General features: G+C 36.9%; 1 protein-coding gene across 1 annotated transcript in view; it reads right to left on the bottom strand.

Annotated features, from left to right (window-relative positions):
• COG5 (component of oligomeric golgi complex 5) overlaps positions 1–15,709 on the bottom strand; it is a 334,035-nt gene that overhangs the window by 22,354 nt on the left and 295,972 nt on the right. The window contains exons 16-18 of the mRNA XM_025872663.2: positions 14,752–14,814; positions 5,467–5,570; positions 1,243–1,480 (exon numbers count right to left, since the gene is read on the bottom strand). Of these exons, the coding sequence (XP_025728448.2) occupies positions 1,243–1,480; positions 5,467–5,570; positions 14,752–14,814 (405 nt within the window). The remainder of the gene's footprint in view (positions 1–1,242; positions 1,481–5,466; positions 5,571–14,751; positions 14,815–15,709) is intronic.

Genomic DNA, 15,709 nt, shown 5'->3' with positions numbered 1-15,709 from the left:
GAAGCTTCTGAAAATGGGAAAGGTCAAAGGAGCAACATTTAGTTCCTATTTTTATGTCTAGGCTACTTAAGGCTCTTTACTATGGTCTAGTGGCCTCAGTATATCAAAGGAAGGCTCTTTACTATGGTCTAGTGGCCTCAGTATATCATTTGGGGATGAAAATGACTAATTCTAGGCCAATTAATATGCAAAGAGCCTGGCTCTTGAAACATTAGATAATGTACCTATTCCTTCTGGACCTCTATCAGGTATGAGTCTGACAACCACCCCCGGTTCAAGGAGTCTCCCACATCTTCTCCTTGGTGTGGGAATAATGAACCCAGACTCGCTCCCAGATACACACAGGGATAAATAAGGACATTAAATTTGACTATCTTTATTAGCTGGCAGGATCTGGCAAATTATGAATAATCCATCTGAATAACTCTTTAGACTAGTAAAGTTAACAGCTCTGAAAAGCATAAAAAATGAGTCCACCTTTGACATGCTCTATAAATACAAGTGATCTGTTTGGAAAACTTTTCATTCAGGTGTAAGTTTGAGGTGTTTCTTCTTTGCCTCTAATACTTCTGGAAGGCTTCAAAAAAATCTGTCTAAAGGAAAAAGGGAAAAATTCCTTTCCTGTAAGAGGTGATCATGGTTTGAGAGCCTGGAATTATTTCAAGGCTGGCCATACACAAGAAAGGTACTCTGTTCAATAGAGGGAGACTAAATAATCAGACCCTCTATTGTACGTGGCCCACTGTGCATCTAAATGGAGAACACTGTCCTGGAACACTGAGCTGGCCACTAGAGGATTACAGATGCACTGGGAGTTCTTACTCTTTACATAACAACAGACAGCCCCTTTACAGTATTTGGAGGAAATGTCATTGCCTATATTATTTCCCAGCACAATCAATCACTCTTCTCAATACTAACCTCATGGGATAATAAAATAGTAAGAAAGCCCTACATTATGTAAAAGTGAGATATATTTCTGTACTATGGAATGAGCTACTTCACCTTAACCCTGAAATCTCAAAGATGAGTGATGATTCATTTATTAAATACAAAGAAAAAAATCTGGTATGAAAGTCTCTTTTAATTCTTCTCTTTTTCTTACCAATTCAGTTTAAATGAATTTATTTTTCTTTCTGCTTCAACTCTTTAAAACACTAAAGAATACATACTCAGTCTTTCAAAGAACAGATAATACTGAGGCTGAAACATTTCCCCCTTGGCAGCGATGCATCAATTTACCTGAGCAAAATCAGCAGCAAGTCGTACTTTCCCACCTTCACCAAGAGGTCTTATGAGACTGGCATTGCGAATAAAAAGTTCAATTGCTCTTTGGGCGATAGCTTCAGTGTTGTCAAAGACAAAATCCAAGCATTCAAAGTGTTTAAAGTAGTCACTCATAACTCTGGCAATGAAACCCTGAAGCTCCTTCATGTACAGAGAACAAGGACCATCAGGCTTTCCTGAGCTGGATAGTGACCTGCAAAAGGGAAAAAACAGCCAATGTACTAACAGCCACTATTCCACTTTTGCCCCCCCCCAACCTGCTATTTCAATCCTAAGCAATTTTTTCCTGTAGTGGTAAAAAAGGTATTGCTTATTTTTACTACGAGTTAAGGAGCATAAAACAATGTATAAATTATAAAGACTGTTTAAAGATGCTAGGAAGATTACTGAAGAAATCTTAGAATCCATTTACCTAGAGATTATTAAGAATGAAACGGATAACCATCTGTCTCAGGTGATTCACACAGTGCCTTATGCACTCTCTGACCTCTCAAGGTTCTTCTCAGCTTTACAAATCTCCATCCACTCATATGTTTTGCCTGGTTAATGAATAAATCAATAATGAAGCCTGAAATAGCATTTTACACTTTGTAAGGGCAGAAAACACTCCCTTCCCCAAACAAATTCCTGGCAAAGATATTTCTGCTCCTGTGCTATTTAATCTGATCAGGCCAATAGTAGATTTCTGCCTGTGGAACTGGTTATGTAACAATACACATGGTATGCAATTTTTTCCTCCCAGATGATGAGGTTTGCAAAGGCTTTAATTTGGATCAACAGATGATGCCAGCTGATGCTCCATGAAATACTATTTATAATTTATAAGTGTTTATAATTGCTCTTTAAGGAATATATTAAAAGAATGTGAAATATTTATAGGAAAGAAGTTATACCAAAATTAGAAATCACCTGATATTAATTAGCTAACCAATGAGCTCATTGGCTACAAAGTGCTGAATCGTCTTCAAAAAAATGAGTGTTTCCATATTCTGAGAATGACGTAGAAAAAGTGGCAATGGTCTAAAGAACAACAGATATGACTCAAATGCCTAGAGCAAGAGAATGAGGTGAACTTAATTATTTTCAAAGACAGCAATGAATGCTTATCATCAGAGGATGTTAACCAAAGGTCTTCTATTTCCAGCAGCAGCTAGAAATAGAGAAACCAGTTTTAAGTTCCAAAAGGGAGAGATTTTGTTCAGGTGTAAAAAAGAATGTCCTAACTAAGGCAAGGCCATCGAGGGGGAGCATGATGGACCACTGCTGTCTTCAGTATCACAGTGGAGTGCTGCTTGATACAGCCTCAGTCAATGACGGCAATCTTATGTGGGTTTGGCTGTGCCAGATTCAGACCATTGCACAGCCTATCTTTGTTCAGTTCAACAAATGAGGTTGGGAAAAAAAAAAGGTACCAATCTCTTTCATGTTTTCTCACGCTTTATCAAAAGCACTGTTGTTACCTTGTACTACTCTGGAGGAGTGTTTCAAGAATTTTCATCTGGTCAGTTGAAATGATTTCCATGAGGATTAGAAAATAATATACTAAAACCAGTTCCAAGCACGTGTCAATGTAAGTAAAATAATCCATCAGACAAAATTTTGAAATGGGTATTATCAATTCTTAGTGTGGATTAAAAGCTTGATTTAAATTTATTAGAATATGAAATTTGCTTGGCCACCACTAAAGCGCAGTTTTCCCGATTATGCCGAAGCTTTTAGTAAGAGATTTTCAACTGATCAAGTGCAACAGTAAGCTGTGCAGAAATTGAAGGGTCTTTAAACACTAATTTTTTTTTATAGATTTTATTTATTTGACAGAGAGAGACACAGCAAGAGAGGGAACACAAGCAGGGGGAGAGGGAGAGGGAGAAGCAGGCTTCCTGCGGAGCAAGGAGCCCAATGCGGGGCTCGATCCCAGGGGATCATGACCTGAGCCAAAGGCAAACACTTAACCGACTGAGCCACCCAGGGGCCCTAAACTGAAGGGTCTTTATAATGAGAGCCTGCGTGTGCAAGCTGAAGGTAGAAGGACTAACGGGATGCACACCTGAGAAATGGCAGATGACCACCTTCAGGTCCCCTATCTTTTTGGGGTGTGTTGTGCACTCTCACTGTGGCTGAGATGCACATCCATCACTTCAGGATCTAGGGTTTTCCTACTTTTACTGCCTTCCCTCTCCCATTCAAAGCTATAATCAGAGAGGAGTCACTTTACATTAAATCAGAGAATTTCAGTCAATGTACTATGTCAATCAGACATTTGTATTTTGAGCTTTATCTAATTTGGAGAGAAACACTGGTCCTATTAAATACATTTCAAATACCAGGAAACGGTGTTGAACATTACTTTTTAAGAAGCAGAGGGATTCTGTAACCACACTCCATATAAGGCTGGCTGACAAGATAAACCTGCTTTATTCCCTTTACCTAAAATAAATATAGAGGGCTTCCAAGGGCAGGTGTTCACTATTATTTTTCTGAGTGTAACCCCTGGGGGCTGGCCCTACTGTAAAAGTGATTCCTACTTCTTAAATAGTTTCATCTAACTTCACCTAATATTTCATTCAAGCAAAACATTTCATATGTGAAATGAAATGACAGAATTGCTAGTAATTACTAGTAACAAAGTTCTAGAAAGTGAGAAGATTACTGCCTGGGATAATACTTCTAAATAGAACATAAAGCAACAGAGGCCCACACTCCTCTACCGGCACAGACGGAAAACGACCCCAAGTGGAATCTCAAATGTCTGCTGTATATAGACAGAGAGCAGAAATGGGACTATTAAAGCCATTCGGGGAAAAAATTAAGGGCAGTGTTATACACCTTAAAATAATGCTTCCTACTCATGGCAACCTATGAGTGGTAATCCAGCTCCCTAGTATTTAAGCAAACTAGTAAGGACATACCTACTAGGGAGAACAACTTTTAATGTCCAAGCCACTGGCTACAGGCACTAGCTGAGGTTCACCAATTCAGTTGCTGATGTAAGCAGCTGAGCACTCTTACAGAATGAGCCTTCACTTTCTGCTTCCTTTTCAGAGGCATCAAGGATTGGTCTAACTGGGACATTTCGTATCACTTTTGAACAAAATTCATTTCCTTCCAAATACTGCTAAATCAGCAGTTTTGTATTCCTGTCTCCAAATATTATAGCATTTTGTGTATAATCCACCTACCCTCTGTGCTTCATTCCATTATTAAAAAGAGAGTGACCTTTTTACCCTTCAAAAGATATTTTGTGAATGAAATAAGTGATTTAAAAAATTGAAGTACAGTGTAAAGTTCACACAATTTTCTACAAACAGCTAGACTAGTGGCTGGACATTTAACAAAGTAGATATTTAAACAACATAATATAAATAGGAAAATTCAAAAATAGTAACTATGAACTATGAATATAAAACACATTATCTATGTATTAATATTTGAATGTTTAGCTCTACAGTGTGGTTAAGTTAAAAAAAAATCACTCTAAGCATGTACAAATAACTATTCCAAATTCTCTACAAATAATGTCCTAATACATGGAGCTCAAACTATTTTACTCTCCTTAAAAACAATTCAGTGAACACTGGGTTAGGACCTATGATTTTTATTCTCAAGATACATATGATCCAGATAAGCATTACTCTTGTAAACAGCTGTGGAATACTCCCAAAGTGTCGCTTAGGCTAGGTGTGACGCGGCAAGATTGGATTGCCACAAAACTCTGAGAAAGGAAAATGATTCTTGTAGGGGGCTGGGATGCAGCATGCCTTCAAGGCCAGAGCAAGATTCAGACGAGCATCGTGGTAGAGCTGGGACATCTTATATAAGAAATAACATGCCTATGCCAGAGGCTCAAGTACAGGGCATTTGTGAGAGAGAAGGATCAAGATCAGCTTGAAAAGAGAAGATGCTACCAACTACCTGAAGTCCTGCAGTGCCAAGCTGAGTCCCACAAATGTTAATGATTCTGTTTCAATGACAGGAGAGAAATGATGAAAACAAGAACTGAAAAATTTTAATCAGCTAATGGCGCTCACAATGGATAAAGTAGTATGAGGCTGGAGGCCAAACCGGTCACAAGAGACACAAGGCCTAGGTGGAAAGAGACTTAGGGAGGAAGGGTAGGGGTGGGTAAATGAAAAACAAATGCAGTAAAGACTCCTGAAAACCATGGTTGAAAGTGCTTACCCAGAAAAATCTTCTTGATGCATAGTGATGATTATGGCCTCTATGGCATCTCCCACTGAAGTCAGCAAGGGCTGTACAGCGCTTCCCATAAGAGCATGGATTGTCTAAAAAGAAAAAGGAAGGGCAGGCAAAATTAAAGGCCAACACAAAGAAATCCAAGATGGCAGAAGCATTCTGACTAAAATTTTTATATCAAATCCCGACTATATACAGTTTTTGAACTGTAATAACTCAACAGAAGTCTGTTCCTCTCCCAGCTGCTGTTGGGAATGATCTTTAAAGCTGACAATATGTGAAACATGGCACTGCAAATTTCAACTCCCCACTTCTCTCAATTTTTCAAGAAGTTTCTTGGTCAAATGAGCTCCTGGAGAAAGAGGAGAGAGGAGCAGTGCCACTTACAAAGATCAAATGAACACATTTTGTAAAGTTTCTGAAAAGAGTAAGGCAAGACCAAAAGTCATTCTTCAAAATTGGAACAACACCGTATGGTTTTAAGCAGAGTGAATATAATAAATATGCTGGTGATTCTTACAGGGCAGAAGAATTAGGCATTTCATGGATTAAGTTCCTACTTAGTAGGAATACTTTTGGTACTTGGCACCATCTTTCCTTTCCCAATTTTTGTCACAAATACCCAGTACCAGAGCCTCTGGCATGGGCATTTGCTACTGGCTTCTAGTGGGTAGAGGACAGGGATGCTGCTACACAACCTACAATGCACAGGACAATCTCCCACAACAAAGAACTACCCAAAATGTCAATAGTACTAAAGGTGAGAGTTGTTTGACAGTGAAGTATAACCATTGGTTAGATTATATAAGACCGCTTTGCCTAAGTTATGGGATTTTAGAGTGAAAATATTGACTGGGCTTCAGTACACACTTAAAATCTAAAATTTAAACATATATGTTTCAATGATGATTACATATAATGAAGATGGATGGCATCTGGTTCATACGAATGATAGAAATCAATCAGGAAAGGTTAAATAGGACCCTTATTCATTAAATTCCTAAATGTCATCTCTAGCCCTTAGACTCTGATAAAAGTAAACATACTATCTGTGGGGATTGAGAGAGAGGGGGAGGCAAGGAGAGAGAGTGAACAATGCCTGAGCAACAGCATACAGTTTGCCCTCAGGAGTTCCCAATTCAGTGACAGCAGATAACAACTTATAGTCACATGAATGCACTACAGGGTGCTATGGGATCATGGAAGAAACCTCCCTTACACTGAGATGATCTGGAAAACAAAAGGCACAGCCTAAATTGAATTTCAAAGGATAGACAGTAAGAACCAAGTGAGGAAAGATGGGGCTGAGAGGGCATATATTAAAGTCATAGCTGCCTGGGAAAGCTGAAGCCTTCGACGGCAAAGCATTCCATACAGAGTGTGAGGTACCTGCCCATGTGGAATGGAGATGCAGCAGATGTACTCTGTGTAGGCTGCTAGGAGTTGGGAATTTACTCTGAAGGGAATGGGAAACCAATGATAGGTTTTAAGCAATGAAAAAATATAGTTAAAGATTTGAATTTGGGAAACATCATGTTGGATGGTAGACTGGGTAAACAGACCAAAAGCTTCGAAGCAAAATGATGAGCGCCCAAACCAAATCAGAGGCAGTAGGAACATATATGAGGAGACAGGTCGGAGATACTGTAAAAGGAGAACAGCAGGACTTGGTAATTACATTTGAGAAATATGGAACAGAAAGATTTTACGATACACTTAGATTTTTTTTTCTTTCATGATTTCGTGATATTATTAACTGAATGTCTAAATGCAGAAGAAGCAGGTTGATTTGGGGATGGAGAGAGAAAATGATGAGTTCAGATTTGGACATGAGTTTCTTGAAGGGCTTATGGGAAATCCACATGGGCTATAAAGGAGGTACTGAAATATTTGCATTTGTAGTTCTTGACACATTTTGACTAGATTTGGTAGTCTTTGGCTTTTAAGAGGGAAGATGAAACCAAAAGAGTCAGTGAGATCCCAGATGATGGTTTGTAGAGTAAGGCTAAATGCCATTTTGAAGTCATTCAGAAGAGGATTAAGAGGGGTAAGATTTTTATTTAGTATATATTATGTGCTGGGTACTGTGCTATGTGCCTCACATATTATAATTCCACTTAAAATTCAATTATTCCTTCCTCTAAGAATATTAAAATCTCTAAGTTCAGATGGGGAAACTAAAGTGAAGTGAAGGACACTGTCCTTAAGTGAGCAAGCAGATGGGCTGGGATTTCCTAGGTGTATGTGACTCTGATGTGCTTTTGGGTTCCACTTTGCCCACTTGCAGCAGAGAAGCAGGAAAAGACCTTAGAGTATGGTGGAAATAAATGGACAAGATTTCAAGAAAGAAGAGCAAGTTTTCTACTCTGATATGAAGGAATGAGTATCTAACTACAGACCCTCCTACAAATGGGACAAATAAACAACATACCGGAGGGCTCTAGAGATGGGGAAAAAAGCAGGTAGTTTTAGAGGGCTGTGGAAATCTAGACCAAGCAACAGAAGAAAGTGAGTTCTTCGTTTTCTGTGACTTTGCCCTGAGAGTGCCTACGGTCATGGTGGTGGCAAGGCAGGGTGGCTAAATCTCTGAGAGAAAAACAAAACAAATCCAGCAGTCTTTTAGGCCAAAGGAACAACAGAAAGGAGCCCTGGGCTGCCAGAGAGTGAGAGGGGAACTTCAGAAAGGACAGAGCCAAAGAAGAATGCCTAATTCTATATTTAAACTCAGCGCTACTCCTCAGCTGACTCATCAACCATGCCTGTGCAAAGCAAACACAAAGTGGCTGGCAACCACTCTTGAGAAGTGAACTGAGGTCTGAGGCATGGCCAGCTGCAGGTATGACAGTGTACAATTAGAGTCTAATCAGGCTGATTAATCGCTAAAGAAATACCATCAACACTCAGGAGCAATGTAAAAAAATACTGAGTCTACACAACATAACATTCACAATGTCCAGGACATATTAAAAATTACTACATAACAAAAAGCTTGGAAATGTCAGTTTTCAAGGGAAAAGATCAACAGCTGCCAACCCTGAGATGATCCAGACTCTACGATTATTAGGCAAGAACCTCAGTGAGGTAAAAAAAAGAAATGCTTACAAATAAATAATAGGAAACTTCAGCAGAGTGACTGAAAGTGTAAAAGAGGACCAAATGGATATTTTAAACTAAAAAAAATTACACTAGATGCATGCAGATGTAAATGTACTTCTATAAATATGAGGTTTCTATATTTTATATAACATGGCACAATATTAACTCTATGAAGATTATGGAAACTTAAGGATGTATATGGGTAATCCACAGAAGAACCCCTAAAAAAATCACATGAAAAATCTAATAAATAAATTAAAAGGCAATTCAAAAAAATTTCAAAGAATCCAAAAAAGACAGAAAAGGGGGGAAAAGAGGAAAGCAAAAAAATAAATAAAAAACCAAAACAAATGGGATAAACAAAAAACAGATAAAACCATACACCTAAATAAAACCTTATTAATAATTACATAATGTCACTGGACTAAACACTCCAATTAAAAGGTAGAGATTATCAGACAAAAAGACAACTATTTACTTTCTATAGGAGATATACTTTAAAGACACAGAGGAGTTGAAAGTAAATGGACAAAAGATATACCATGTAAACATTGAGCAGAAAAAGGCTGAAGTAGCTAAGTTAATATCAGATAAAACAAAATGCATTACAGTAAGTATTAACAAAGCTAAAGAGGGGTATTTCATAATGATGAAAGCATCATTTCATCAGGAAGGTGTAACAATAATAAATAAAAATGTAACATAGCTTCAACAGAACTAGTAAATAGCTTCAAAACCGAGGCATCAAGAATTAACAGACTTAAAAGGTCCACAATCATGGTAGAAAATTGTAACTTCTGTCTTTTAGCAACTGACAGAATGACTATATAAAATATCAGTAGAGACAGGGACGATCCAAATACATCATCACTAAACACATTACCACTACCTTGACCTAACTGATATTTATAGAACACTACACTCAACAACTGTAGATTACACGTTTAGCACACATGGTTCATTCACCAAGACAGACCACATAAAACTAGACTCAATAAATTTAAATAACTGGAATAATACAGAGTATGTTTTCTGATAACAAGATTAAACTGAAAAATCAATAAGACATCTAGGAAATCACAAGTAATTGGAAATTAAAAAAAAAAAAACACTTCTAAATAACCCATGAATCAAAGAAGAAATTGCAAAGGAAACTAGAAAATATTTTAAACTGAATGAAGATAAAAAGCATAACATATCAAAATTGAAGTGCTTAGAGTGAAATTTACAACTTGTTAAGTTTATTTTGGGAGGGAAAAGGTCTAAAAATCAATGGTATAATGTATATTAAAAAAAAGGCAAAGAAAATCCAAAGTAGAAGGAAATAAAAAAGACAAAAGCAGAAATCCATGGAAAAAAAAAGACAATAGAGAAAATCAATAAAGTCAAAAGTTGGCTCTCTGAAAAGATCAACAAAGCTGATAAATCCATAGCTAAACTGAAGAAAAAAAGAGAACACAAACACCAATAGAAACAATTAAAAAGAGGTTATCACTATGGGTCCTAAAGACATTAAACGGTTAGTAAGAGAATATTATGTACAACATTATTCTGACAAATCAGGTAACTCTGATGAATAGACAAATACCTGGAAATTCACAAAATACAAAGCTCATTCAAAAAGAAACATAACTTGAATAGCCTTTTACCTACTAACCAAATCGAATCTGTAGGTATAAACTTCCTAACAAAGAAAACCACAGGCCTCGATGGCTTCACTGGTGAATTCTACTAAGCATGTAACAAAGAAAACAATACAAGTTCTTTTGGAAAACAGAACAAGAGGAAATACTTACAAACCTAATTAATGAGGGCAGTAATAACTTGATACCAAAATCAGACAAAGAAATTACAAGAAAAACTATATACCAGTATCCCTTATGACTATAGATGCAAACATCTTCAACAAAAATTAAGTAGACCAAATCCAGGAATACATAAAAAGGTTAATACATCATAACCAAGGTGGGTTTGACATGTAAAAATAAACTTCTGTATTTTACTAACAGAATAAAGGAGTAAAACTGTTTGATCATTTCAATAGAGAAAAAAACTATTTGATGAAATACCATTTATAATAAAAAAGAAGTGTCAGTAAACAAGGAATAGAAAGGAACTTATTTAATCTGATAAAGGCCATCTAACATCATACTTAAAATAGAAGAATACAGATGGAATACTTTCCCCCAAGTCAGGAAAGCATTCACCAACATCCACTCTCACCAGTTCTAGACTTACACTAGAGGTCCTAGCCAGTGAAACAAGATGGGGAAAAACAGGCATCTAACTTGCATACAATATGATAGTTTACACAGAAAATGTTCATTCTGGCTGGGTAAGGCTTCCCACTTAGGGGAAACACAAACAAGAATGGTAGAGGATTAAGGACTACTAGAGAGTACAAAGAAAGGAGACTAGATTCTATTTCACAAGCTCTTTACAAAGCAGGGAAGTGTGCCATATATTATCCAAAGATTTACCTAAAATAGCTAAGATTACAAAAATATAGAAGCCTCAGCAATCTGAATTATTCTCTCATATAGAACATAAACCCACACAATAAGGGAGAAATGAAAAATTATCATATAAAAACCTAGCAATACAATCTCTACCTGTATAAAACAATCTCAGTAATAAATGGATCAGAATTACTGGGCCAAGGTGTTTAAATGTTACTTACAGCTGAGGTGGGTATAATGAAATGACTCTAAATTAATATTAATTATGCCATCCATGACACAGTAGATAACTATGAGATATTAAACCTCAAGCCTAAAATAACATTTAATTCTGGATAAAATCTCAACAAGGTAGAGAAGAAAAGACTGTTATGTATCCTTACCTATATTTTTAGTAAGTGAAACATATATTTAATATCTTCTCTATTAAGGGGTGCCTGGGTGGCTCAGTGGGTTAAGGGTCTGCCTTCGGCTCAGGTCACCATCTCATAGTCGTTGGATCAAGCCCTGCATCTCGCTCCATGCTCAGTGGGGAGTCTACGTGAGATTCTCTCCTTCTGCCCCTCCCCCTGCTCTCTCTCAAATAAATAAATCTTTAAAAAAATCTTCTCTATCAAATAATAAAAGCATATAGATTTTTGGTTCTTGGCTGCAATCACTTCTACATGCTAACATTCTACCCCTAATGAATTAAGTCTCCTACAATTTTAAAATTCAAAGTTCTCTTTTTTCTCTAAGTCAGAGGGTTTTGTTTTTTACTTAATATGTCATCACGGTTTTTATATGATTTAACTTAAAAAGCAAGGTCAAAACTGTTTCACTGAGTTCTGTTAACATAAGCAATTAGGTCTCTAATTGTCAGGGCCACTGCTGAGGAGCCTAAAACCAACTGCTAGTCTTCTTCCATCCAGTTCTCAAGGGCAAAATGGCGATGCCTCAGCAACCGCAGTACCCAACTACACGAAGCCCTGGCTCTAGTGAGCAAACCCAAGAGTGAGGGCTGTAGCCCAAGATGAGGGCCCTTTTCTCTGCACTAGCCTCAACTCCCAGCCCAAGTGACTAACAAGAGGAATGAGAAGAATTTCTTTTCTTTTTTTTATAAGATTTTATTATTTGAGAGAGAGAGAGCAAGTGCAGGGGGGGAGGGAGAGGGAGAGATCTTAAGCAGACTCTGTACTGAGCCCAACGTGGCGCTCAATCCCACAACCCTGAAATTATGACCTGAGCTGAAATCAAGAGTTGATGCGTAACTGACTGAGCCATCCAGGCGTCCCCGAAGAATTTCTATTTTTAATTTGTCAGGAGACTATTTATTAACAGGCAAAGTGTACGCACTCTGTCTTAACCCACAGACTGGACTTTCTCAAACTATGAGCTGTGATCATTAGGGGCAAAAAATCAGTTTAGTCAATCACTGTCAGAATGTTTTAAAAATAATAGATGAGTGGGGGTGCCTGGGTGGCTCAGTCGGTTAAGTGGCTGACTCTTGATTTCAGCTCAGGTCATGATCTCAGGATGGTGAGATTGAGCCCCCTGTCAGGCTCCATGCTGGGTGTGGAGCCTGCTTAAGATTCTCTCTTTCCTTCTCCCTCTGCCCAGCACCCCACCACCCTGCATGCATGTGCTCTCTCTCAAATAAATAAAGTCTTTAAAAAAAAAGTAATAGATGAGTATTGAAAATATAAGCATGCATCACACAAAATAAGGAAAAATATTGTGCTGTGAAAGCTTTGTTTCAATTACAGAAATACATATATATGTATATTCCATATATATAGACAATTATGTGTGTGTATATATTTATAAATGCTTATGTATTGTGTATGGGGTCACAAAGTAAAATCTATTTTTTTTTTAGATTTTTATTTATGTATTTGAGAGAGAGAGAGAGAGAACACAAGCGGGGTGAGGGTCAGAGGGAGAAGCAGATTCCACACTAAGCAGGGAGCCTGAAGTGGGACTTGATCCCGTGACTTCGGGGATCATGACCCGAGCCAAAGGCAGATGCTCAACGACTGAGCCACAAAGGCACCCCTAAAATCTATTTCTTATCTTGGGTAGTGATCAAAATATGTTCCACAGCTACTGCTAGAAGAGAAGGAAAAAATGTGGAACTACAGAAAAGGAGACTATGTAAATTCCCTGCCTGGAAACAAGAATGCTAAGACCTTTTGGTTTATCATATTGGCCTGATTTTTGATATTTTTCTGATCATCAATAACTTAGAGAACTTTTAAAAAAAACAATTATTTTATGATGGCAGCTTGAATAATATTTCATCACAATGAGACGAGCATATTGGGGGAAAAGAAGAGACTACAGAAAACATCCAAGTGTGCTTTCACTGTGCTGGGGGGAAAACAGACTTGTCTTCTCCTACCCTCCCATATGAATTTGGTGTCCTTAAGTTTTGGGCGCCTGTTAAATCCCCATCCATGTCACCTCAGAAGTTCCCTTCTCCTTTATGATTTGTGAAATCATCCCCTCCCAAGCTTCTTCCTCACACTCACTGTTGTTTCTCTGTAGCTTCTTTACTCTCTAAAAGTATTTCTCCTTGGGAGTTCACTGGTAGTGTCTGTCTCTGTCTCCCTCTCTTTCAACTCTACCCAGGTGATCTAAATCCATCCAACTGTTGACACCTATTACCTTTGTACAGTTATATTGTACCACTTTACAGATGTAGAAACTAAGGCAAGAGAAAACTATTTAACTTGTCTGAGGTCCTACAGCGAGTTAAATAGCTGAGATGGCATTCATATACAGGGAGTTTGGCCCCAGAGTCTGCTATACAGTATTACTTACTTAGTAAATACCAAAAAAATATTTAGTAAGCCAATGAATGATGATGGCGAGGTGTAGTAGACATAACTCTTTTGAGTCAGTGAGGTCTGAGTTTACCAGCATCAGGACTTTGAGCAAGTTATTATTTCTAAGTTGTGTAAAATAGGGATACACAACTTGAACAGTTGCTGTAACATTTCAATATATGTCATGTGACTGGCAAGTAGCAGGTGCTAAATGAAGGCTATTACTACCATTAAAATGAATGATATCCTTGTTTTGTAAGAGTTATCCACTGTCAACTACATATGGCTCTGAATCTCATACCAACATTATTTTTTATTAAACTTCCTGAGTATATTTATGTTAATATGTAAAAAAAAAAATGGAATTTACCCTGATTTCACATCTTACAGATACGCATTAGAGTTTCTCAACCTTGGCATTATTGACATTTTGGGCCCAGTAATTTCTTTTTGTCGGGGGCTGTCTTATGCACTGCAAGATGTTTAACAGCATCCCTGGCACTAGATGCCAAGAACACCCCACTCCTAGTCATGACAATCAAAAACATATCCAGCTTTGTTAAATGTTCCCTAGGGAAAATCACCCTCATAGAGAATCACCACTTTACTGGAATCATACTAGGCTGTACTGCCCTAAGATACAGTGAATACTTGAAGAATCTTGCTTCCCTTGCTTGTGATAAAATTCTCATAAGTAGAACACAATCTGTAGACACCAACAGGGTCTATTTTTAAGTTCTAGAAAATATAAACACACATGTATCCTTTCTCTTTAGGATAATTATCAGCAGCTACTTTTGGTATGTGTAGAGGATTTGGAATTATTTTTAAAATGTGACATCTCCCACTCATCCAAACAATTCTAAAACCCACTTTGATCTATAGAGTCAAAGATTAAATTCTTTTACCTTTAGGGCTGAGATTATAGTTTGCTCAGCTGCTGGTGGGAATGAGCTCTGACTGGAAACCACCTAGAACAAGGTTTTGTTTGATACAGTTAAAGTTTTAAGTCATTTATTTTTATAAATACTAATTTTGGTCATAACAGGATAAAGCTGTTTCCACAGACACATAAAATAGTATCATTACTTTAGATTATATCTCATACATGTTTTAAAAACTCATTTGTATTTCTTAGTTAAGATAGATTGAAAACTACTTTCCTGTATAAAGCAATTATACTATATACTTCCTGTATATAGCAATTATACTATATAAAGCAATTATAGTATATACTTCAAATAATAAAACATTAAGAATTCTAAGAGTTGACTTTCCTTTATTCACTTTAGATAGGTTTTAATTACAAAGTTTTAACTTGAAAAGGTCAGTCTAAAGCTGTATTTACATATTTCTTTTAAAAAACTCACTTTTCTCCAGGCTGACTATAATTTTCAATAAGTCTTTGAAATACAAATGTCAAACGTTTACAAATCAATACAAATATAATGAAGATTCCGAAAGTATCAATAAAAGCAATTAAATCAGCCTAGACAAAGAGAAACTTTCATTGATTGTGATGCTTCAGAGTAATAATGAAAGGGAATGGAAAATACATCATTTATTCTTTTTATTTACTTCCATTACTTACTTTTCTGAGGTTTACTTGTTAATGCTTTAAAATATATTTGTGTGACATACACATTTTTGGAAACTCCTAATTGACAAAAGGATTTGTTAAAAATTTACGTTGTCACTTAAAATTATTCAAAAATACTATCAAGCATATTAAAACTCAAATTAAAGGTCATGTTTTCAAGAGTGTCCCCTAACCTTTAGCTTCCTTCAGGTCTTCTAAATATTTACCTCTCTACTTACTAAATATTTTGGAAATAATTTATAGAGAGAAAACATGAGCTATTCAAA

This window comes from Callorhinus ursinus, unplaced genomic scaffold, assembly GCF_003265705.2.
Source record: "Callorhinus ursinus isolate GAN/ISIS: 27379988/994484 unplaced genomic scaffold, GSC_fseal_2.0 scaffold12, whole genome shotgun sequence".
Taxonomy (NCBI): Eukaryota; Metazoa; Chordata; class Mammalia; order Carnivora; family Otariidae; genus Callorhinus; species Callorhinus ursinus.
The sequence above is the reverse complement of the archived record's forward strand: the minus strand, read 5'-3'. Positions and strand labels throughout refer to the sequence as shown.